Source organism: Nicotiana sylvestris, chromosome 5 (genome assembly GCF_000393655.2).
Source record: "Nicotiana sylvestris chromosome 5, ASM39365v2, whole genome shotgun sequence".
Taxonomy (NCBI): Eukaryota; Viridiplantae; Streptophyta; class Magnoliopsida; order Solanales; family Solanaceae; genus Nicotiana; species Nicotiana sylvestris.
Genome location: NC_091061.1, coordinates 27028303 through 27054794, shown reverse-complemented (window position 1 = coordinate 27054794; position 26492 = coordinate 27028303). Strand labels below are relative to the sequence as shown.

General features: G+C 40.7%; 1 protein-coding gene across 4 annotated transcripts; it reads left to right on the top strand.

The window, feature by feature from the left end:
* Positions 1-660: 660 nt before the first annotated feature.
* LOC104221780 (SAC3 family protein A) lies at positions 661-23999 on the top strand. 4 transcript variants are annotated; one of them, XM_070174308.1, is made up of 14 exons: positions 661-1061; positions 1923-1997; positions 4200-5177; positions 7019-7456; positions 9233-9334; positions 17125-17222; positions 17752-17914; positions 18756-19250; positions 19369-19509; positions 19691-19750; positions 20425-20555; positions 21722-21855; positions 21938-22167; positions 23443-23999. In XM_070174308.1, the coding sequence occupies exons 2-14, from the start codon at positions 1938-1940 to the stop codon at positions 23542-23544; spliced, it is 3132 nt and encodes a 1043-aa protein (XP_070030409.1). In that variant the 5' UTR covers positions 661-1061; positions 1923-1937; the 3' UTR covers positions 23545-23999. The 4 variants fall into 4 exon arrangements, with proteins under 4 accessions (XP_070030409.1, XP_070030410.1, XP_009771209.2 ...); XM_070174309.1 differs by having other exon boundaries at positions 4200-5183; positions 18822-19250; XM_009772907.2 differs by having other exon boundaries at positions 662-1061; positions 4200-5183.
* Positions 24000-26492: the final 2493 nt, after the last annotated feature.

Here is a 26492-nt window from a genome sequence, read left to right as displayed (position 1 = left end):
AGGCTACAATAGGTTGTAATCTAAAGATTGCTCAGTAGTGAAGTTAAAATCCTACAATGGTAGGTCGTGGTTGTTTTCCACGTAAAATCCCTCTATGTTCTTTATTTAGTGCCGATTTACTGTGGGAACAAATAGAGAACCTAGTTCCCTATACTGTTGCTTACGGTGAGAACTGATAGAGAACCCGGTTTGCTATATAGTTTGGTGGATGCTTAGTTTCTATCAAACTGAAATTTGATAAGTTGGAGGAGACCAACTTATGGTTTTTGGCTTATAAGCATTTTTAATTTATCAAATGTGTAGATAAGCCAAAACGTGCTTATAAGCCACTTTGACCAGCTTATAAGCTTAGCCAAACAACCTCTTAGAGAAGTGCTCTAAACTTATTTTTCAATTCCATCTTTATAAATTTCAAATAAAATACTCTTTTCTCTTATTTGCAAAAAGTATAACCAAACACAATTCCATCTCCAATTCCAACTTCATAAATTTCAAATTAAGGACGAAAAAATATTTAGAATCGATGCCCAAACGCTTACTTAGAGTCGTGATTAAAATTTCAAATTATAAAACAGCTTTTAATAACTTTACAAACTTTGATTATTCTCTAAATAGTTGAGTTATAGTTATAGTTATCATTAAGACTGTGCACTTCGCCAGACCTAAGGACACAAACCTTGGCCTAACCCCCAAATCACGACCCGAATAGGTCAAAACGGGTTGAGAAGTCTTTCGAGTTTCGACTAAAATCAAGTTAAATATCACGCATAACACACAACACATCTGCAATATTCTCCATAATTTTTCTCTACCGACCAACGTTCATACATCAAAAATCTCCTTCTCTACATTGAATACTATCTGTTCTTCAATCTGAATAATTTTACTGCCTTCTCTTCCCAATCAATCGATATTTGTTGTATTTCTCCTTTTTCTTATATCTATTCTCTGTTTTTTTCCTTCTTTTTGTTTTATTTTATCTCAATTTGTTGCTGCTTTATTCGAGGCTGATTGTAACCGCGTTCCTTGAAGACTCAAGCTGTTGAATTATTCAGATTTCGGTTAGTCCTTTTATTTTCCTTTTTTTATATATTAAATTTCTTTGAATATTAGGCTGCAATTCCAATCCCAGCTAGGTTCTCCTTTTTTGAACCTATGAACTATAGAAAATAATTTTAGAATGTTACACTTGGAACTTGAACCTGTGAGCTAAAAGTTTTTTAATCATTTTGCCACTACACTATAATTTTACCTTAAGACAAGAGATTCAACAGTTTCTATATATCCAAAAAAATTCCTTTTTTTCTCTAGTTGCACAATATTATTTCCGATAAAGGGGATCCAATTGAATCCCCTCGGCTTTACATAGCTTCGCCTTGAGGCGAATGCAGCCATATAGTAACCGGTTCTTTCGATGCAGTGTATAAATTTGGGTATAAAAGTTCACTAATACTGCAACAAATAGTAGGTCTGTACCCATATTTTAAAATATAATAGGTTTAATACTAAAAACCTTAAAGGTTGAACCCTTAGAGTTTAAATTCTGGAGCGGTCTGGTCCGCCCCTGGGTGAGCATGTAAATAGTTCGGGATAAATTTAGGAAAGGACACCTTTAGAGGATTGGAACCGTGCACCAGTGACACAGGTAGGTGGATATATGTGCATTAGGCTGCAATTCCAGTGCTAGCTAGGTTCTTTTTTTCTGCAATATATCTTTTGGAGTGATGGGCGGGCTGGTAAATAGTCGGGATGGAAGTGCAGTAAAGAAAACTTTTGTGGGATTTGAACCACCTGCGACGTAAATAAGTAGAGTTGTAACCATTAGGCTGCAATTCAAACCTTAGCTAGTTGTGTTCTGTTTATTGTTTATTTTTTCGGGTTTTGTCATAAATGTCTGAATGCGATTTTTTTTGTTTAAGCAGGATGCTAATGAGAGGATGATGAATCAAGGAAGCACTACTAACACGATGGCCACTTTGGATCCCAGTCCACAGGAGGTAACCACCTGAATTTTGCGTTCTTTTCTCTTATTCAAACTTTGTTTCTGAAAGATGTATATTTTTAGTGGCCCATATAGTTTTCTCCTTGTCGCATATTCTTGTTTTTTTCGCTTTATGCATACTTAGCATATGTGATGATTTTGTCAAAATGAACACTAAGATAATGGCGGGATGAGGCCGATGGAATTAAACTTTTTCTTTTTCTTTTTCCTTTTTTGTTAGATAAGTGAGTTTTTTGGTTGTCCTGCTATTGTTTTTCATTTTTGATATTATTTATATATTTACTCCATCCATACCAAAAATAATTGTGGTGTTAGGAATATGAGGGTAAACACATTACACAGTGGCAGATGCCGAACTTAGGCACCGTTTCCAAGTTGAAGAGTGAGTTCTAAAATGTTTATCTAACTCTATATTTTTCACACACTTATAGGGTTCTACCAAACCCGTGAACCCGTACTTGGATCTGCCACGGGTAAATACATCTGATAGCTCTTGTAAATTTGGACATCAATTCAGAATATTTTAAGTAAAATTTTATATTCAAAAGCTATAAGAAGTACTAGAAATCACAATCATCTGTTTTTCTTTTAAATTTATGGAAAGGTAAAGATTTTATTAAAAAAAGTACCAAGAAGGTAGTGAGAGAATACATACAAAAAGAGCACATCCTCCTACAGGCGGAAAAAAAATTCCTACTATTAAAGTGCGGAAGATATGGGATTAAGCTGGGTTTGTTGTTGTTGTAGAGTGCGGAAGATCTATTAGACAAAGATATGAAAAAAAATCCTATTGGATGAAGGAGTTCGGAAGGTCTAGCAAAGAGTCAAAATCGGATACAATACTCTTCCTGCCCCACATATAGAGACTATTTAAAAACCTAAATTATTTGAATACTTCATAGTTAAAGTGCTTAAGATTGTTAAAAAAGATCGTAATTAAAGAAAAAGTTGTTTGGCTTCTCGCATGATACCATTCTGGATTAGTCGGGCCAGCGTGTTCCGCATTCTTGATAATTAAACCAACAAAAAAAAAAGCATTGCCGTTTTTTGGGGATTGAGAGGGTATATATCTGTTCTGATAACCTTAGCAGTTTGTAAATTAACCCGATACATAATTAGTAGGTAGGAGAAAGTAAGTGCAAGAAACTAACTAAGAAGAAAGTATATGAAACCAACTTAGGGGAAAGTATAAGAAACCAACTTAGGAGAAAGTAAGTGTAACAGGTAAGGTTTTACCGAACCAACTTAGGGGAAAGTATAAGAAACCAACTTAGGAGAAAGTAAGTGTAACAGGTAAGGTTTTACCGTTTTAGTGCCGAGTAGGTGGCATCTGTTATTGCTTTGGTATCACGTTAGAGATTTCTGGGGTTCCATTGATGGGACCAAAGAGGCTTATGGGAGGTGTATTCTTTGAAAAGCCAATTACTTCATATGAAGATTTTTTTTATTTTTTTTTGGGTAGGATTGATGTTTGACCTGCTCATACCGTCCTTAGATTTTAGCTCACTTGCATAAATATTCTTTATCTTTTTCTTTTTGAAATGTATATACAACTATTAATGGTTACTAATGAGATACGGAAGGGTAAGAATTCCTGATGTAGCTACGGCAAGTCACTCGAGAATCTCTGATACTGAAGTGATGTAATTGACTGTCTTGTGCTAGTGGTGTTTGGAAGCAATGAATCAAGAAGCTTTGTCTGTTTAACCATCAGTATAAGCATGAAAGGCAATACTAATATTTGGTAAATTGGTGTGGCATGTTAATGTTTAAGTTGCTGGTTGTGGACATTATTGTGAAACAAGTGTAAATAGATCTTGTTAAGGTCATGTTTGATGCAAGACTATTGACTATCTTTATGTTGAGAAACTGGTTCCTATGAGCCGCATCTGTGTGCATAAAAGTCTGTTAAGCTGTGAGCTAGTTAGCTCTTGCCTTTTACGGACAGGGCATTCATTGCATGTGTAATTTCTGGTCATTGTGCATCTTGTGATAAAAGTTTGCTCCACTTGAATGGTGAAATCATTTAATGCTTCTCTTCATTTCCGTCCACTAAAGCTCTTTTAACGTGCTTATATTTACTATTCTTCTTGAACTGTATTGTGTACCTCGCTTGCTGTACTTTGTTCCACAGTATTTTCAGGATAGGTGGGTTAATTTCTCGTTATATGACTGGAATCCTTTTTCTTCTTTATAGAGTCATCAGGTTGTCGATGCAAACCAACATCACATGTCTTCATATTACGCCGCTCCAAATTCTACAGTCACACCATGGGCTCATACTGCAGATAGCTACGCCAGAGAAAATGGAGTTCTCTCACATTCTGGTTATGATCATGACCAACGAGCTGCGCTGCCTTCAAGGAATGTTCAAGATGGATTGAATGTTGCAACTAGTGCTACTACACCAAGTTCCGGTGACACAAATGTACAGCAAGACTATAGTAGCTATGCCACCTATCAAAGTACTGATCCTTATGGCTACAGCAATACTGGATATGCTGCTTATTATAGTGGCTATCAACAGCCATCTAATCAATCATATTCTCAGCCATCAGGAGCATATCAAAATACAGGTGATAATGGCTATCAACAGCAATCTAGTCAATCATATTCTCAGCCATCAGGAGCATATCAAAATACAGGTGATAGTGGCTATCAACAGCAATCTAGTCAATCATATTCTCAGCCACCAGGAGCATATCAAAATACAGGTGCTCCTTATCAGCCCCTTTCCTCATTTCAGAATACTGGGTCTTATGCTGGGCCTGCAAGTTATTCAAGCACTTACTACAATCCTGGTGATTACCAGACATCTGGAGGTTACACAAGTGGTGCTTACAATAACCAGACCAACGTATGGCACGAAGGGCAATATGCGGCATACACTTCCCATCAGTATCCCAGCTACAGTTCTGATACGAATGCCTCATACAGTTCGACCACAGCCCCTGCAGCTTCACAGTATCAGCAACAGTACAAGCAATGGGCCGATTATTACAACCCTACACAAAATGATGTCACATGTGCTCCTGGAACAGAAAATATTTCTGTTTCTAATGTATCCAGTCTGAGTTGCCCCGTCCCTGCTGGATACTCAGCTTCAGGTGTCCATGCCTCGGCATCTCATGCTCCACCTGGCAAGCCAGAACCTGGTTTGTCCACATTGGCTGCGGTGCAGGTTTTTCCTTTACATGCAATTCACAAATAAGTTGCTCTCTGTACTCAGTATTAGATTACTTAACTTTTATGCAGGCCTAGAGACTCCTATTTGAATACCTGTCGTCATGTAATTCACATATAAGTTCAAAACCGGTGTTTTAGCAGCCTAACTGATGGGAAACATGGATGATAAGCATGTACCATGCTCATATAAATTTTAGGATTCTTGCATCTAGTAAGTAAAATTAAAAATATTAGTAGGATTTTCCTGAGTCATTCAAGGCACCATGGGTGTCTCAACTAAACTAATGCAGAAAATGTGAGTCTACTGAATGTGTCTCTGGTTGATGGATGTACTTCACAAGTGCCCCTATGAAGTGGTGCCTTAGAAAATTATGAACTCGACATTAAGGAAGATTACACGCTAGCTCATTGAAATGTCAAACTTGACAGTTGAAATTTTTCTTCTTCTTTTTCCCCCTTTCTAATCCATATATATACTTAATAACTTGACAAGGCTAAAACTATTGTATTTTCTCTTACTGTTTCCATGTTGAAATTATATGTTTTTTCTGAGCTGGTATGTAAGTATATTATAGAATAAACAGCAAAGCACTAAGAAAGTGCTTTGTAGGTACAAGTCAGGAAAACACCTGTGCAAAAACAAAAAGAGGGGCACCTATCTTTACAGAAATCGATTCCTGAGTGAATTCATGAAACCTAACATACTGTTTTCATCCTTTACATCCTATGAGTAGCACCAAAAAGCAAAAAACCAAAGACGTTTGTACTTTAACATTAGTATAGAGAAAGCTTTCCTTCAAAACACCTAGCATTTCTTTCAGTCAACAAAACCCAACAGATACAAGCTGGCACTGTAACCCACAGATTTCTTGCTGGTTTCCTGATCCCACTTTTGCCCCAAACGATTAACAGGTCTTTCACAGTGAAAGGCATGACGAAAGACAAGTTGAAAAGATTGAAAAACAGATCCCCTAGTTGCCCTGCCACTGTGTAATGCACAAAGAGATGGCTGCTGAACTTTCCTCCTTGTTGCATAAGTAGCATCTGCTGCAAATGCTCATTCCCCTTCTCTGTAAATTGCTTTGTGTCAGACAAGCATTGTAAGCTAACAACCACATAAAGCAGGATGCCTTTTGAGGAGCTTTAGTTTTCTAGATCATCTTCCAGGGATTGACTGTACTGTTCAGCACCTTGTTTAACTTACTGTAGCAAGAGCCTACTTGAAAAAAACACCATTCTGTTGCCTCAGCCAGAGTAATTGATCAGCTTCATCAGTTAATAAAGTCATCTTATGCAGATATTTTAGCAAGAGAGCCAATCTTGGAATTTCCCAATCACAACATGGTTTTCTAAAGTTGAAACACCAGCTGTATAATGTTGGAATAATTAAATGTGAAGTCCTCTAGTATAATTACAGAAGGCTTCTTTCTAATTAATTAATGATACAATCTTACATACCTAAGTGGATCACATTTTAGGTTAACTTGCTATTTTAGTTTTTCTTTTGTTCGACAAGCTACTAAAGATCTGGTAAGCAATACCTGTATGCTCTTTTAACTCTGCTGTCTAAATATCATTTGTGTTTACTGTACCTTTAACAATCTGGATGTTCAACAACTTCTATCCTGTATTATTGAGTGCCTATATTCACCAGAAGAAGATATGTTATCTACTGTCATTGCAGTCAGCAGGGAGTCCCTCATTTTTTTGGTTTTCACTACTCAATACACTGAGAAAAGCCATTTCAAATTACTCTTCTCTTCATGTTATGCAAACTTTGGGGTTCTTTTATTCGCTTGATGAACTCAACTATCAATGGTTTTTTGTCAGTCTCCTGCTGTAGGTGGCAATGTTCATGATAGTTACTGGAAACATTGGGCTCCGTCTTTCCAAAATCAGCAGCCTGATCCAGTACAGTCTTATGGTCAAAAGCCTTTAGACGTGACCCCTTCTCATGACAATCTTCATACTCAACAAAGTTCTTCATGTCCCCAAGGACCAAGCACACAATATCAGGCCTCTTATCAGATGCCCCATAGTTATCAGTCATCCTTGCCCACTGTACAGCAAACTGTTACATCAGCAGACACGAGCAGCGCAAGCAAACTACAGATTCCCACAAACCCTAGAATAACTCCAACCTTGACCACGGGATTACCAAAACTGGATAAGCAAAGCTATACAACTAATGCAGCGGCAAAACCTGCATATGTCAGCGTTTCCTTACCAGAAAAAGTATCATCTCATGCTGCTGATAATGCTCTCAAGGTCAGACACCTTTTCCTTGATCATTTTTTTCACTTGCTTCTTGATAGTCTTTCATCATGTGCTGGTTAAGAATACAAAATGTAGATCAGTTAGAAGTTAACTGATTTAGTGCCCCTTTCTGTTATATTTGTTGTAAGCTTCTCTTAGAATTGGTTAAGTGATAATTGTAGATCAGTTAGAAGTTAAGTGAGCTAGTGCCCCTTTCTGTTATATTTGTTGTAAGCTTCTGTTCGAATTGGTTAGGTGTCAAGTGATTTCTTATGATCTGTTTTCTCATATAACTTACCGAACTTTGTCTTCAAAAAGAATGATATGGTTCTAAGGAAATCCTTTTAATAGCAAATGATTCTCTGCGTTTGACAAGAATGATATAGTACTAAAATAGACCTTTAAGTAGCCAATGAACCTCCGACAATCTATTATTTATCAAGTGCATTTGGTGAGTAACTTCTCAGAGTGTATTTGGTGAGCGGTATCATTTTATCAACACCAGCAAGATTAACTTAATTTATTGCTCGTGTTCCATATATTCTTTGATGCGTGTTCTTCTTTTTAAGGGAGATTCTTGAAAAAGTTATGGGCAATATTGGCAGAATAGTTATGCAGAAAATATTTTGATAAACAGTGAATTGGTAGCTCGGGTGGTTGGTTGTGGATGCTTTGCTACAGATTGAAGTTAAGGGCTTTTAAAAGCTCTCATTACTATTGGTGTATTAGGAGAACCTTTTGAGTGGTTCCAATGAGTCGCCTATGGACAAGCTCATATATTTAATCCGGGAGAAAACAATTGCACTCGTAGCTCGACTCTTTCAGTGAGAGATGGATTTTATTTGATAATCATTTTCTTGGTAATTTAAACATGTTTGTCATATATCCATTTATCTATATATTGAGATAGTGATCAAATCTACTGAGATTTATGCAGTTTCTGGGTAAATATAAATCCTGCTACGGTAGAAGCGGGGCAAACTCTTTCCCCATTATAAATTTCGTTGAGTTTAAGTTTCAGGAGTAGGTTGGAGAATAGCGGAATTGTTTTTTCCTGCTTGGCGTCATTACAATTTTTGAAGTGGAAAACTACATACTGGCTTGCTAAATTTGTTAACTCAATTAATAATGAATTGATTGGTCTACGCATGTTGGGCTTCTTGTAAATGCAGTGGTACAAATACCAATTATTGTAGCGTATTTCATATTTTCACTTATTATTATTATTATTATTGTTATTATTTAACTATTTATATTTTGGAAGTGTTGACCTATTTTATGCTTCTCAAGTTTAATGCTTTTGCTTATTTTATAGTTTTATTTTCTTAATTCTTAACTTTAATATTGTCATTCATATTGAAAATACAGCATTACGGCTAATTAACTGCATGCACAATCTTTTTGACCTTTTATCTTTATATTGAGTTAGTCTAATCACGAATGCAAAGTATCTCAATTTTGGTAAGACTGCTGATTTTGTTGAACATCCAAGGAAGTTAACATTCTTGGCAGCTTTTTGCTATATGATACTTTGACGCTGCAATCTTCTATGTTGTTGATTGATTATTCAAATGCTAGGTTTTATTGATGAATGTTAGTTTAACTGCTCTTGCTTGTCTATTGTCTCCACACTATCTGGGAAACCTTGGTATTTTATTGTACTGGTGACTATTAGATAGGATCATTGTGACATGTCGTAACATGGTACTTGTTGTTGCATTGCATCAAATAAGTAGTGGATTATCAATTTTCCTTGTGTAACCAAAGTGATCTTTCTGTTGTCTGCAGCCTGATGCTTTTCCAAAATCACTTCGTGGTTATGTTGAAAGGGCTTTGGCTCGTTGCAAGGATGATGCTCAAATGGTGTCATCCCAAGCTGTCATGAAGGAGGTATCTTAGTGTATTTTTAAATTTTCTCTCTTGGTCCTTATCCATTTCCTGCCATGTAATATATTCTACACAGATATTTCTAGACTTATGAGTTTTCAGATTGTATATTCTCGGATCATAATGGTAGAGCATAGAGCGAGGAGTGTCATTCCGCTAAAAAACAGAAGTGGTGTTGATGATGATATTGCCGTAAAATTAAAAAGAATTCAAATTAGAGATGTGAATACACATTTCTGTAGTTGGTTTTTAGCATTACATAGACATGACCTTTTCTCAAAATAAGGATTTTGAAGATGGTTAAAACATGATTTATTAGAGGTTTGACAGGCTGATTCAGCACACATACATTATCAGGATTTGAATGAAGACCAAGGTTGTATGCCCTGTTAGATTGAAGTCCTCCCCTCTCTTTTAAGTTTGAGCCTTTGAAGGAACTATGTTTTAGTAGTTTTTCTAATATTATACGAGCCCTCTTTTTATGTTTTCAGTGGCCTCCTTTTTTTTTTGATAAGGTAAATTGTATTAATCAAAAGGGATAGAACTCCCGCGTACAAGAAGTATTAAAAAAGTAGAGAATTTACAACAGAACATGATTCTCTACAAAAGAAGCCCAATCTTCCATACACGTAGGTGCTATATGGGTGCACAAGAATGCGATTAAAGATAAAAGACTATTCCTAAGGTTAGAAAAACTAGACTCAATCCCCTCAAAAGCTCTCCTGCTTCTCTCCCCACAAACTATCCACATGAGAGCTAAGGGGGCGAACTTCCACACCTTTTGCTTTCTTCTTCGACGGGAACCGGCCCAGCTGTATAGCATTTCCTTAATAGTGCTAGGCATGACCCATTGAACTCCAAAGAAGCACAAGATTGCTCTTCACAGGCCCGCTGCAACCGGGCAATGTAGTAACAGGTGATCAACTTCTTCCCCTGAAATTTTACACATGTAGCACCAACTAACAACTGTAATTCCTCTCTTCCGCAAATTTTCAGCAGTCAAGAACACTCCTCTCGCTGCTAGCCATGCAAAAACACACACCTTCGTGGGCATTTTAGGAATCCAGATTGATGAGCATGGAAAATTGGCCTCATCTCTCACCAGCATACTCTGGTAATAAGACTTGACGGTGAACAGACCATCTCCACGCAGCCCCCATCTCCAAGAGTCGCTAGAAGTATGTGTCCTATGTTGGCCATATAGCAGTGCCAACAAATCTTGGAGTTCTGCAATCTCCCAATCTTGCATGTTTCTTCTAAATGAGAGGTCCCATACTATGCCCCTTTCATGCTCCTTGCGAATCTGTTGGACCATCAATTCCTTCTGGTTCGAAACTCTGTAGATGTTGGGGAAAGAGACCTTCAGAGTATCCTCTCCACACCACCTATGATTCCAAAAGCTGATTCTCCTTCCATCTCCCACCCTATAAGTGATGTTTTCATTAAAGTCTTCCCAATTCTTCATGATGCTTCGCCACATGCCACACCCAAAAGGTGATGTGATTGCCTTAGTCCTCCAGCCCGTATCGTTGAATACCCTAAGATCTTTTACTCCTAGACCTCCCCACTTCTTTGGGGAAGTGACTGTCTGCCAATTCACCAGATGAAACTTACTAGTTCCATCCGCCACATCCCAAAGAAAATTCCTTTGAAGCCGCTCTAGTTTTTCTACGATGCTCACAGGAGCTTGCAGCAGGGACAAGTAATACGTGGGCATGGACGATAAGGTGCTTTTAATAAGCACTTCCTTACCGCCTTTTGATAAGTAGCGTTTCTGCCATCTTGCTAATCTTTTTTCCACCCTTTCGATTACCGGGTTCCAGACCGAAGTATCCTTGTGCAAAGCTCCCAAAGGGAGGCCCAAATAATTAGTGGGGAGAGAGCCCACCTTACATTTGAGAACGAGAGACAAAGCATTAATGTTAGCAACGTCACCCACTGGAAAAATCTCACACTTGCCAAGGTTGATCTTTAGGCCTGATACTATCTGGAACCACTGCAGTACATGTTTCAGGTTGGTTAGTTGCTCTATATCCGCGTCACAGAAAACCAGTGTGTCATCTGCAAAAAGCAAATGAGAGACTTTTCGTGCAATGGGAACCCCGATCGGAGCTGAGAATCCTCGCAAGAAACCTCCGCCTGCCGCGCGATCCATCATTTTACTTAGAGCATCCATCACTAAAATGAATAACATGGGTGATAGTGGGTCACCTTGCCTGAGACCCCTGGAGCTGCCAAAGAAACCACACGGGCTACCATTAACAATAACAGAAAATTTGACTGAGGAAATGCAGTACTTGATCCATCCCCTCCATCTAGCTCCAAATCCCATTTGCATCATGATGAAATCCAGGAAATTCCAATTTACATGGTTGAAAGCCTTCTCAAGGTCCAACTTGCATAGTAATCCGGGTTCTCTATTTTTCCTTCTGGAGTCTACCAATTCATTTGCCACCAAAGCTGTGTCCAGGATCTGCCTTCCTTCCACAAATGCATTCTGGGAGGACGACACTGTCACGTCAAGAACCCTCTTGAGCCTATTGGGTAGCACTTTAGAAATAATCTTGTAAATGCTCCCCACTAGGCTAATAGGCCTGTAGTCTGTGATAGAAGTTGCACCCTCTTTCTTAGGCACAATGGTAATAAAAGAAGCATTGATGCTTCTCTCGAAAACACCATTCAAGTGGAAGTATTCAATGGCTTCCATTAATTCCCCCTTAATGGTGTCCCAAAAAACCTGGAAAAAGGCCAAGGAAAAACCATCAGGCCCAGGGGCTTTATCACCAGCACAACTCGACACAGCTTCGTGCACCTCCTCCTCCTCGAAAGCCCTCTCTAGCCACTCACTGTCTCCCTCCCCTATATGGTTAAACTTTATTCCCCCTGAAGTAGGCCTCCAGCTAGCTTCGTCCTTGTACAGTTTTTCATAAAACCCCACTATCGCCCCTTTGACCTCTTCCTCTCCCTCCATTCTCACCCCATCCACCACTACAGATTGTATGAAATTCCTCCTTCGATTTGCAACCGCAACCCCGTGGAAAAACTTGGTGTTTAAATCTCCCTCCTTTAACCACAGTGCCCGTGATTTTTGTCTCCAACTAGTCTCCTGAGCTACTGCTAACTCAGCTATTTCCCTTGTAATCTCCCCCAATCATTGTTTCTCGGATTCATCTAACTCTTTCACCCCTTCCCTCTCTCTAACTCCCTATGTTCATGCATAAGCTCCCTCATTTTAACCTCCACCCTCCCAAAAACCTCCTTATTCCATCTAATGATATCTCCCTTGAGCAATTTGAGTTTCTTTGAAAGACGGAATGAAGGTGTCCCTGGCACCCCGTAGCTTGTCCACCATTCTTTCACTTTATCTCCAAAACCTGGCACTGTCAACCACATGTTCTCAAATCGAAAAGGAGCGTGTGCCCCTCTTCCTCTGCACCTATCTAGCAAAATAGGCATATGATCTGAAGTTAGCCTAGGTAAAGGAATCTGTAGCACATTTGGCACTAACTCGTCCCATGAGGGCGATATCAGGAATCTATCAAGTCTTGACCTTGAGTTGGAATCCTCCGCCCTGGCCCAGGTGAACCTTTCCCCTGACAGAGGAAGGTCAATAAGAAGATGATCATTGATGAAGTCAGAAAACTCCTCCATGGCCCTTGAAATCAAATTGCAACGATTCTCTCCTCTGGAAATCTAATAGTGTTAAAATCTCCCCCTAAAACCCATGGAATGTCCCACTCCCCCATAACATTTGCCAGTTCCTCCCAGAAAAGTACCTTGGACCCTTCTCCTACCGGTCCGTACACTCCCCCAAATCCCCACTCCACCCCAGTCACCCTATCTTTTACAAGAGCCGCTAAGGAAAAGCCTCCCTTCTTGACCTCCTTTACCTCCAAACTTCTATCATCCCACATAAGAAGAATACCCCTTGCACTTCTCGCTGATGGGACCCAGTCATATTTTACCCAACTACCTCCCTAAACACCGTATAGGGAGTTGAAGTGAGGCTTGACTCTCAAGTCATTCCCAAGAGGGGTAGTTTCAAGTACCTTGGATCGGTTATTTAGGGGATCGGGGAGATTGACGAGGATGTCACACACCGTATAGGGGTGGGGTGGATGAAGTGGAGGTTAGCGTCGGGAGTCTTTTGTGATAAAAAAGGTAAGTTTTATAGAGCAGTGGTTAGGCCTGCCATGTTATATGGAACTGAATGTTGGCCGGTAAAGAACTCACACATCCAGAAGATGAAAGTAGCAGAGATGAGGATGTTGAGGTGGATGTGCGGGCATACAAGGATGGATAAGATTAGGAATGAAGATATTCGAGAGAAGGTGGGTGTGGCCCCCATGGAGGACAAGATGCGGGAAGTAAGACTCAGATGGTTCGGGCACATTCAGAGGAGGAGCACTGATGCACCGGTGAGGAGGTGTGAGCGACTGGCTGTAGTGGGCACGCGGAGAGGTAGAGGGCGACCTAAGAAGTATTGGGGAGAGGTGATCAGACAGGACATGGCGCGACTTAGGATTACTGAGGACATGGCCCTTGACAGGGAATTATGGAGGTCGAGCATTAAGGTTGTAGGTTAGGGGAAAGTTGTGAATATTTCTACAGCACAATAGAGTGAGACTAGCCAGTTAGGAGTTAGACTAAGAATGTCATTGGTCGTCTATTGATGCAGGGCTTTACCTGCTAGTTTTTACTATACCAGCCATCTATTTCGTATTTCGTATTCTGTATGTCATATCTCTTATATTGCTGTTATTTCATTATGCATTTTTATGGTACTAATATATCGTCTCCTGTGGCTTTTTTGAGCCGAGGGTCTCCTGGAAACAGCCTCTCTACCCTTCGGGGTAGGGGTAAGGTCTGCGTACATATTACCCTCCCCAGACTCCACTTGTAGAATTATACTGGGTCGTTGTTGTTGTTGTTGTTGTTACCTCCCTAAACACTCCTAACAATTGCGTCCTACACGACTTCCATTTTGGTTTCCTGAAGACAAACTAGATTGGCACCCCACTCTCTAACTCCCACCTTGATGATGACCCTTTTGTTTGGGTCATTCATCCCCTCACATTCCATGAAAGGATCTTAACTTCCATAAGAAGCAATATCCCCTGTCTCCATACCTCCCCTTGCCGAGCTCCCTTCCTCCCTGTCGGACACCCGGCCCCTTCTCTGGTACACCACTACACCCCCATTACTATTTAGCTTATCACCCTGACCCAACTCCCTCCTTACGCCCTCATTAAGAGACTGCTGCTCGATCTCCCTTAACAATTCTAACACCCTATCTTCCTTCCCTTCAAAAGAAACACCTAAAAACTTCCCAAAGTTTAACAACTTATCCTCCATCCAGAAAGACATGCCTCCACCTCCCATCTGTGATGAAATTGGACATACGTCTTCTATTAATGCCCTTTCTTTACCCCTACCTTGGGAATACAGGACCATGGCATTGCTAGCACTAGGAACCTTATGTGCCGGAGGGATTTCACCCTTTTGTTGGGACGCACCAGCCTTTGGAGTTTTCACCCCGCTGTTATTAGGATGACCGTGAGGGCCAACATTGTATTTGGTACACTGAGCCATGTGTGTCACATTATCTGGAGATGATGGCCCGGCACTAGCCGCAGCTGGGGTCAACGCAGCAATCTCCACAGAGGGCGGAGAATCATGAAGAGAATCCTCGGCACGTCTAATCACCGGATGAGATAAGGGGGCGTTGTAGCTGGGTCCATCAGAGGCTTTAGGTTGTTGAACAACACCGCCAGCTTTGGTCGGTGTTGCCCCTGGATCTGATGGATGCATGTCACTGGAGCTCGGTGAGGAAATGCCACTATTCGAAGCACCATTTCCAGTAGTAGAAGGAGCTGTTTTTCCCGTATAGTTAGGAGCCTTAAAAGATGCATGTTGAAATGAACTGGGCTTCTTGGGTTCAATTCTAATGGAGTTGGGAAAAGTTGCTGGTCCCGTGTGTGTTGGCCCTGGCCTATGCTAGCTGGGAACTTTTTCGGCCCTATGATAATTAGAAGAGGACCGACCCATTCTGCTTTTCCAGCCCACGTTACTAACCCAGGGGTATTCACGTCTTACCCTTCTGTTGGAATTTTGCCTTGTTCTATATTCTGCTTCTGGGCTAGCCCACTGATTTTTCTCCCCTCCATACATAGACTGATTACCCCTCCCCTCCCTTCTGTTTGACTTCCCTTTTCTTCCGCCAGTATTACTGGCATAAATATCGGGCGAAATTCAGGGCTCAACCAAACCCTGTAACTCAAGTAGCCATCTTTCACCACGGTCAATGGCCTCCTTATATGGAAGTTTCACCCTTTCTGTTACGTATCCCACCTCTTAGAGCTTCCCTTCTTCCTAAAGGCTTAAACATAAGGGATAAGAAAGGGAATTTGCAACACTCTTAGTAGAAGGCCGAGTTGAAACTCCCTCTATCCTCAGGACAAGCAAGTTATTGAGGGCCCTTTATGCCAAAGACTTTTACACTAAAGGGGATAAAACAAGAAATATCCTAAGCAATACAGATCTCCTATTGATACTAGCACTAGTGGGACTGGCTCCCGGGGAAAAGGAATTGCACTAGATCTTGGCAATTACCTTTATTGGGTACCGAGAGCCTAACTTTGTGCTGTTTGTGCTTGTGAAGAGAATATTATGGTTATTCTGTCTGATAGCAATCTGCTTTCGTTCACCATCCACATTGTGTTCATTTGTTTTCAGTTGACATTCATTACTTAAACAGCGTGTTCAGTTCTGTCCTCACAGCTTTGGATTAGGAAATTGTGACAAAAACGTTTGAGTTATATGTCTTGGTGAGAGCATGTCTTGTGTCTTCCGCTTATGTTCAAACTTGTCAATAGCATCTTTGGGTTTTGCATCTCTGTGGCATTTGTAATAGTGTGAGAGTAGGATACAGGGCCCCTCCTCTTACCCCTATAGATCTAGAGAAACCGCATGAGGAATTCATTGATGAACACCTAGAATTGAATTGCATAATGCGACCCAAGAAAAATCGTTAATTCGCATTTTGTTAAGCTTTTCCTAATCTGGCTTTCATTTAGACTTCTTCTTCTTTACTTCTTTTGATGAGTAATAGTAATTTTACTCCATAGCAACACCACCAAGGTGAAGCTATGTACAAAGCAAAAACCCAACCTTCCCTTTTTCACACGTCTAGGGAGCTGAGGAAAAAGGGTCGATATCATATATATCTGTCATCTTACACCAGAAAGCCAAAAATTATAAGCAGAAGTATCTAAGTTTGTGTATAGGGTTAGTTAAGCCTTCTGAGATCTTTTTTTCCCCCATTTGATAAGTAACTTCCTCGATTACAAGACTCTTTTCTCAATTGTAGTAATCAATGTGCAAGTGCTTTAAGATTTGAAATTTCCTTTTGCAGTTGTGCAGGAATATGTCTCTACTGTCAAAACCCTCTGCCTTCCTTAGGCATGATTCATATTAGCTACTCAGTGCAGCAACCTATTACGTTGGACAGATTGTAGTTATGAAGCCAATTTGCTAAGTTAAATATTGGGATTGTGTTGTTTGTGAAGTTTGTGACCTACGATGATCGTTCTTCCTTAATTTTTTTGGGTCCCATCTGCAGAAGTGTTAATACTGATATTATTGAGTAGCGTTTGAACTTTTTGCACCATAATGAGTTATGGTTGATATCATTGAGTAACGCTTGAGCTGTTTGCACTATAATGATATGTCATTTTACTGAGTTCTGGTTCTTTGCCTTGTCCCTTGTTACTTAAATGTACTATTATCTGCAGGTTATCAAAAAGGCAACTGCTGATGGTACACTTCATACTAGAGATTGGGACACTGAGCCTCTTTTCCTTATGCCTAGTGTGGATGCAGATAACAAGGAGTATGCTATCTCACTCTTCTCAAAACTGCTATGCAAAGCATGTGCATGCACATACTATGTGCTGACATGAACATCTGAATCTAATAATCTATACAGTGCACGGACGTATGACTTGCCAAAGTAGCTGTCATAGAGCATGAATGGACTAATTACTGTCTTTTTTGAGATGTGGACTAATCACTGTATCTTATCTCTGCATTTGTACTTCGACTAAACCCTAAACCCTAAACCCTAAACCCTAAACCCTAGCTTATGATTGCTCTCTTGCAGCAATTGCTAAACGTAATAAGTTTTGCCAATAGTAGTTAGAATCATACAGCATGTTCCTCTTCCTTTTGCCTTTTTTTTGGCTGAAGTATTTGACAGTCAAAAACAAAATTCTTCAGCATATACAGTGTAGTTTCCCTGATTAGGGTACAGAATCATGTTCATGAGCCTTTTTCTCTTGATGCTGATGGATTTTCTCTCATATTTATTTATCTTTGACCAAATTCAAGGGATTATTTAGATTTTATCTTTTTCTCTGCAGAAGAGTAATATTTTCCGTTCCAGTTTCTTCATCTCCAACAAGTAAAAGAAGTCCTAGTAGGCGATACAAAAGTAGGTGGGAGCCTTTAGTAGAGGAGAAACCAACTGTTCAACCTGCATCAGTCACTCCTGATGCTTCTAAATATGGGAGTTGGAACAGACAGGTATTGGTTTTCTGCCTTTGACGAATTTTTTTTCCCAGCTCTCTTTCTATTTTTCACCAGCTTCAGCCTCTTGCCTTAAAAGAAGAAGCTAAGAGGTGGTCTAGGTTGTTGAGTGGTTTATTTCTCCACTCTAGGATTCTCCAGCTTCGTGAATCTACTTTCTGTTCTGGCCCATTCCCTGGTTTACTATCCTGATTATTTTTGTCTCTTCATTGTCTGGTGTATTGGCAAATCATAAATGTGCATCGTATCAGCCAAAAAAAGATGTTTAATTCTAGTAATTCTTTATCATACTCTTATTGCGACAGACAATGGAAATTATATCATCCAAAGCCTATATTTCCCTAGAATCCTCCATAATTCATGAAAAGAATATTCATTTTGTCCAGGTTTCTTAGAGCATATTAATGGTATACTATTAAGTGAAACAGTGACTGCTTTTTGGGTTAGGTAGCATACTGTGTTTTTCTTCGCATTGCATGAACCAAAGGTTTGCGTACACACTACCCTCCCCAGACGTGTGGGAATGCAGTAGGTATGTTGTTGTTTGTTGTTGCATGAGCCAAAGGGACTTCATTATTAGGCAAGATCATTCTGGACCTATTACTGTGTTAAGAGATGTTAAATTGTTGGTAAAGGTACATAAGTAGAACACTCTCCCGACCTAATTAAGGCTTTTTAAAAAAAAAAATAAGCTTGGCACATCTGATACTGGTCTTTTTGGCTTAGTGCTGCTTAAATTTGTAGCCTAGGGGTTGTTTTAACCTGTTGGCTTCTGACAATTTGGCACTAGATCCGTATGACCAAATAAAATGTCTCTCATTTGTGTGAGTTCGTACAGTTTTCAGGTGGAAAGTCAGATAACAAGGTGAATAATTCGAGTCATTTGAAATTCTCTTTACCGCAGCGGAAAACCCTCAAAATTGATGTCTTTAGGCCAGCTAAGAGGCAGTGTGTTGGTGATGGAATGGATACAGCAGATAATGGTGAAGCATCCAGTGATAGTGATAAGGAACGCAGACAATCGGCCCATAAGTCTGCTGCAGTAGCAGCGGCAGATACTCCAGAGGAAAGAAAGAGACGTGAAAACCGATCGAAGCGTTTTGAAAGAGGTCATGGAAATCGAGTAGCAAGTAATGATACTCGATCCAGAAATGATGGAGCTGGAAATGTGTACACAAGAAGGGCTACTGCATTGGTGCTTAGCAGAAACATTGAGGAAAATGGTAACCATGCTGTTGAAGATATTGATTGGGATGCTCTTACTGTCAAAGGAACATGCCAGGAAATTGAGAAACGTTACTTGCGTCTTACTTCTGCACCGGACCCTGCAACGGTAGACTTGTTGATCCTTTCTGTCATTGCTTGAGACTTAAGGGGAATGCATTATGTCTATTGACAGTCTTCACTTTGCAAGTGTTGATGATTTCTCAAATGTAGTTCTCCTTTTGCAGGTGAGACCAGAAGAAGTCTTGGAAAAAGCGTTAAATATGGTTCAAAGCTCTCCCAAAAACTACCTTTACAAATGTGATCAGTTAAAATCGATACGCCAAGATCTTACGGTCCAACGCATACGCAACGAACTAACAGTCAAGGTATTTTCCTTATGCTAATTTCATTACAAACGGAGCAAGTTATAAATTTTTTGTATCATATACTCTGGCACTTCTAGGCTCTGAAGGTATTTTCTGAAAATGATCTGCAAGATCTTTTCTTATTACAGAAGTTGTATTGCTCTTTCTTATTAATATCTTCTTCATCTGCCTTCTGTTTCAGGTTTATGAAACACATGGTCGATTGGCAATAGAAGTTGGGGACTTGGCGGAGTATAATCAGGTATGTCTTTTCTGTGGTGGGAACACCTCAGAATTTGACATAACTTCTCAGAAGCTTCTTAATCTTTCTGTGAAGCTTCTGGTATGTTAACGTGTTTGAGAGTATTCCCACACCATTTATGTTTTAGTTGGACTCTTCTTTGTTTGAAGTATTATTAATTATGTGCCCAGATACATAAATGACACTGTCTCACTTGGTGTTTGCTACTAACATTGGGGCACTCCTTCCTGATGCTTTTGTACTTTGGCATTACTGGATTGGGTGACTGCCAACAATTTTCCCCGGTTTCACCTATATCCTAGTTCTTTTCTAGCTGGCAGTTTCTTTCTGTTAGCATCCTACTTTCTTTGGTCATCATCAATAAGCAAAGCAGTAGTGTGCTGTGAGCAGTATATTTATATTATTAGTTGGTTACTTATTTTGATTAAAGAAACGTAGAAGTTCCCACCTCCTCCCTAAGATCATTTGGTGGTGTTGAAAAGTTGTTTCTGAACTATTCCCTTGAGTTGTTTTTAAAACTTTTCAGTCTTTTTCTTGTTTTAAATTAGTATGCATGCTGGAGCAACTGCAATTTTAGATTGCATTTTAAACGTGCAATTTGTTGCAAAGACATTATTGGCATATCTGCTTCATTGTTACTTTTGGACTTACTCTCTTAGTTCTGGTATATGCAGTGTCAGTCACAGCTAAAAACACTTTATGCAGAAGGAATCAAGGGATGCGATATGGAATTTGCAGCATATAATTTACTCTGTGTGATTTTGCACTCTAGTAACAACAGAGATCTGCCATTAGCGATGTCTAGGTCAGTCAACTGCTTACTGTACTGGCGTTCTTGCATACTTTTTTGTGGAACTTCTGCAACACACTTGTTCTGCCGCTTATTTCTGTGCGTCCAGTCTCTTCTGTTATTTGGTTCACGAGCACCAAGAGTATTTTCTCAGTTCCTCTGATTAGTCCTTTTCGGCTATTCTTTGTCTACTTCCTTGGGCATCTGCAATACCCCAAAAAAAAAAAAAAGAGAGGAGGAGGAAGAAGAAATCTGGTTAGATCTGCGTGTTACATAATTTCATTGGTGACATCCTCGCTTTCTGCAACTTTAAGGATGATTGTAAATTGCAGCAGACACATGTAGTTGACAAATCCTCTATGATATATTCCTTCTAGTTTGACTTAGCTGTGCGACATGCTCTGCCAATGTGAATCACCAACTCATATTTTAGCTAGTTATGAGTCTGCAATGAAGATTATTCACTGGCCAATCAAAATCATGCACTTTAATCCCTGCTTCTGAAAGTGTGCGAAACTTTATTACCTTTTCACTCTTTGGCCTTGACATACACATAAGCTTGTCAAAGTTAGACTAAATCAGAACAGTTTAGCTCGTGTGTAATTTAGGAGAAGAGTGTCTACTCCCCTGTTCATCTTAATTTGTTTCGTACCTTCAGTTATGTAAATAAAGCATAGAAGAACAAAAGGAAACGAAAAAAGAAAAAGGAAGAAAGAAAACCAAAAGAAAGAAGATAGAGACTTGAGGTGGGAAGGGATGGGTTTTGGTGTTGGTGGTAGTGGGAAGGGGGTGATGGAAGAAGGCAGAAGAGAAAATGTGTGTGAAGAGAAGATGGAAAGGTGGTTTTCAAAATAACCTAGAAAAAAGGGCGTCAAGTTATGTTTAAGTTGGATGGAAATCTCAAATGCCACCATTTTGTCCATAATTTTATGGAGTTCGTTTGTATATTGCAAAAGGTGACACAGTGTCGCAGCAAAATTGAATGGTGGTTTTTCTATGGCCTAAATACCATTTCTTTGTCTTAACTCATAGTATATTTGGCCATCCTGTCAAATTTAAATACACCTGGGTGCTGGTAACTTGAGAAAATCTGCTCAAAACATGGTTAAAACTTACGGGATATCCTCTCTTATCAAATGTGGAATGTTAAAAGTATTCTGTTGTGCATTTTTCTTTTCCAGATTACCAGCAGAGGCCAGAGAGAACGAAGCTGTCAAACATGCTCTATCAGTTCGAGCAGCTGTGTCCTCTGGAAACTATGTTGCCTTTTTCAAATTATACAAGACAGCTCCTAACCTTAACACTTGTCTTATGGGTGTGTTTTGTTCTGAATGGTGCAAATTTAGCTACTGCATTAATAATGCTAAAATTTGATGATGTATACTCGTTCTTTGCAGATTTATATGCTGAAAAAATACGATATGCAGCTGTTAGATGTATGTCTAATTCATATCGCCCTACTGTTCCGGTCACCTACATTGCTCAGGTTTTAGGCTTCACAAGTGTCTTGTTGACAACTGAAGAAAGTGATGACGCAGATGGGGTGGATGATTGTGTGGAATGGCTGAAAGCCCATGGTGCATGCCTCACTTCCGATAATTCTGGAGAGATGCAGTTTGATGCAAAGGTGCGTTTGCTTCCTGATTTATATGGAAGTATTTAATGCAGACTGCTCTACAAGGATGTGTGGATAGGTGATGACTGAAAGATATAACAAATAAGGGAAATTCCCAAAGAAAATAAGAATAGTGTAAGAAGAAGAGATAGAAAGATATGATCTAGGAACCAAATTGATAGAATTAGGCCACACTTAGTATATAAACTAATTACTTACGTAGCGATTGATCCAAAGATATCAACGATAAAGGAAGAAGATCTATACCTTCAATGGAGTTCTTCAAGAATCCAATAGGTGTCTACAGAGCCTCACATAAACGTATCACCAAAGATTGGTAAAAACCCTACATTACTCAAACGTATACTACTACCTAAACAATGGTCTTGGGCCCAAGTCCAAGTACTTAAAATAATAAAAGCGATAACTAAAATAGTCGTGGGGCATGTAGCAGAACCCTGCTTGAGACATTGCGGAAATTCTAGTGGTGGTAAGTCTTGCTCAATGTGGTCAACACTGGTCAACCCAAAGTTGGTCAACTCTTGATCAACCCTTCGTAAAGCCTTCCGGTCTTCTTAATGATTCAAGTTCATGGTCATGTTGTCGTCAGTAGGGCACGTCACAAGGTTGAAACCTGCCATTGACAGGGAGCCAGGTATTTTTGTGAGAGTAGAGGGACGGGCTCATACTCTCCCGAGCTTCGAATTTGTGGGCCAGCTGGGGTTGGGCTAGCCAGCTTAGTCACTGGGTATTTCTTGGTCATGAAATAAAGAATTAAAAAAAAAAAGAATCTGTAACACCTGAGGATCGCTCCTAACCGGTTCATGAAGTTCAGTTTCCCTTCTCTTTCTGTTGGAGACTTGCAATATGAATAAGAATTCTTGAACTTTGACTTCCACTATCTATCTGTAGGTATTCTACTTCATTGTTCTCAGCGACATTGTCTTGATTGTTTTAACTTCATGAGCTCGATTTTTCCTGTGTTGTTTCCAACATTTATAAATGGTGTCAACCTTATTCCTTTGCTCCTCTTACTCTTCTATTCCAGAATAATTCTTTTCTCAATGATTGTTTAGAATTACATTTCTTTCTTAACAACTGTTTGTGTAGATTATTTACCCAAAGAAACTCTCTATGTAGATCTGTTATCATCTGGGGTCATTATTTTAGCATCTTAACTCGGTCCAATCTCTGTGCATTCCTTTTGGTTCAACTCTTTTTTTTTTTTTTTTGTTTTCTTCCACGAAATGTTATATGCTGATGGTTCATTTGTTCCTAAATACACAGGCATCTGTGTCAAGTCTCTACATGCCAGAACCTGAAGATGCTGTGTCACATGGAGATGCCAGTCTCGCAGTTAATGATTTTTTGACACGAAATCCGTTGTAGGAACCTCGTTCATTTGCTGATAATGGCGGGGATCATATACTAGGAGAATGCTTCTGCTCCAGATGCATGGGGGAAGCAAATCCAGTTCTGGGTATTCATACTGGAACTCGGCAAGGTTCGTTGCATTATTACAATACTGAGTCGGATAACTGTAAATCATGTGCGCAAGCAGCAGCTATTTCTACTGGTGTCGGGGTGTATGAGTGGTGGCACAATCCTGTGGTTTAATCTCTGATTGGAGAGTTCTTGATTCTTTTCATGGATACAGCTAATACATAGAGATAGAGGGACCATAATCATAAGCAACAGCTACCTGTACTGTAGTTTGAATCCAGAGTAGATGTATTTGCTTACCTAGCCTGCAGTTGTAAGATAGGTGATTCAATATTTCGCCAATTTTGTTGATACACTTGTTGGAATTTGGCAACTTTAATAATACCACTTTATATTATTCATGCCTTTTTCTATTGACCAGTTTTTACGTTTACTTTGTTCATATTTGCATAGGTTGCGTTGTGATGCCACTGAGAACTTCCTCTTCATGTGTTTATATCATGAGAGGGGTAAAACTTCCCTTGCTTTGCCTTGCGATGGCTTGGTCCATGACTAGTATGCTCGGACTCTCGGATTCGGTAAACGCAATGGGCATGGGGCCTTCATTGGCTCCTATTTGCCCAAAGAATGCTCCTTACGAATGACGGTCGTGCTCGTCTTGGACTTGGCGGTGCCCTTTGGGTCGGCCATGCTCATGCGATGCCGGCGTCAATAAGGAATGCTACCTGGTTGATCCTGCCAGTAGTCATATGCTTGTCTCAAAGATTAAGCCATGCATGTGTAATGTTACGCAACGCCTTCCTGATGATCTTTGGAAGGGCAACGTAAGGCTAAGCAACCGATGTCAGTGCGGTTGCTGTCCGCCAATGAGGTCCTCGCCGCACGCTAGACTAGATTGTCAGTGCCGTGCGGGAAAACCAATGTCGTAAGCAAATTGCGGAAGCTGAGAGAGAATTGGGTTTTGAATGATGATGATGATTTTATTGCTGAATGAAAATGATGATTACAATGATGTGGTGTCGAGGGGGAGAGACACCAGAAAATGCTGATTGAAATGTTTGATTGTTTGGTCCCCCTTAATAATGCTTAAAAAAAATAAACCAACATTACAAGACTAGTCCTAATAAAGCTGTAGAAGCACACTGAAATGAAAATGATGTAAACTAGCCTATGATTACAATGAAAAGGACTTAGATTATTACAAGGAAAAACTAAGTCCGATGGCAGCATCTTTGTCTTGCGGGTCTGCGCGCGCGTTGCTGTGGGCGCGCGCGACACTTGATGTGCTGGCCTGAGGCTGGGCACTGGTGCTTGGCATCAGGGTCTGTGCGCGAGGCGCTGCTGGAATGGGCCTGCAGCTGGGCGCTGGCGAGGCATCAGGATCTGCGCGCGCGGCATTGTCAGGGCGCGCGGCGCTGTTGTCATTGGCCAGCCCTTGGGCGCTGGCGAGAGGCATCGGTGGGGCGACAGAGGCACATGCGCGCTTGTCACTTGGCGCAGCCAAGACCACGGGGCCGACCATGGCGCTAGGCATTGTGAGGCTTGCTAGGCCGCCATGGGGCGCGGCCAAGGGGTCATGGGGCATGTCTGGAAAGCAGCCCATGACATTCTCCCCCACCTGAGTTGGCGCCGTCCTCGGAGCCTTATGATGATGATGATGATGATGATGATTCTGATGGTTGTTGGATGGGAGGTCTGCGCCCCTCTGTTCTTTGAGCTTGCTGTTGTAGCGAAGCAATGATTGCATGCGGCTGACATGGAAGACTGGATGGATCTTCCACCAGGATGGAGTTTTGACCTGGTATGTGGACTTCCCAATGCGTTTTGCAATGGGCAGGGGCCCAATGTATTTTTGTTGCAGGCGAGGGTCATGGGTCCTTTCTGCAAACAAGTACCGCTTTGGGATGCATAGCATTACTTTGTCCCCTGGTTGATGTTGGGCAAAGCAAAGATTTTGTTCGGTGAACCTTTTTGCCCGCTCTTGGGCCCTGGTGAGATAGCTCCGCACTATCTCCATGTTGCGCTCCCATTCGCTCGAGAAGTTGGCAGCTCGAGGAGATTTCGGCATGGTTGATGCATTCACCGTTTGCGGGAGAAGCGGTTGCTGTCCGGTAACAATTTCAAAAGGGCTCTTGTTTGTATGATGGCTCTTTTGAGAATTGAAACACAGTTGAGCAGCATCCAGGAGCTTCACCCAATGCTTCTGTGATCCGGTTGCGAAGTTGCGGAGATATTCCTCCAGCATGTCATCGAACCGGTCTGTCTGGCCATCCGATGGTGGATGGATGTCTGTGTTGTGACTCAATGTTGACCCAAAGCACCTGAAGAGATGGGTCCAGAAGTTGCTAGTGAAGCGTGAGTCGCGCCTACTAACAATGTTTTTGGGCAGGCCCCAATGTTTGACAATGTGCGAGAAGAAGAGTCGAGCTGTATCTTCTGCTGAGATGTTTTGCGGGGCTGCTATGAAAGTTGCATAGTCTGAAAATTGATCTATGACAACCATGATGGATGCAAGATTGCCGACTTGGGGCAATCCCGTGATGAATCTGAGGGAAACACTTTCCCATGGTCTCTGAGGGACATGTGATGGCTGCGAGGGTCCCGGCTGTGATGAGTGATCCGACTTGTCCTTGTGGCATGGCTGACAAGTCTTCACACGATGATGAGCGTCACCAGTCTTTTGAGGCCGATGACATGATGGCTGATTGTTGCTGCGAAGGGTAGCCTGAACCTGAGGTTCATGTCTGTTGACTACCTTCTCCAACTGCATGGCCGAGATGTTTTCAGCGGCCATCTTTATGGGAAAGCATGGTATGGTGCAGGGCTTGGCCCCTTTTTCTCCCATCATCAGGAGCATGTTGGCAAATGGTACCGGAATGGTGTTGGTTTGCCTC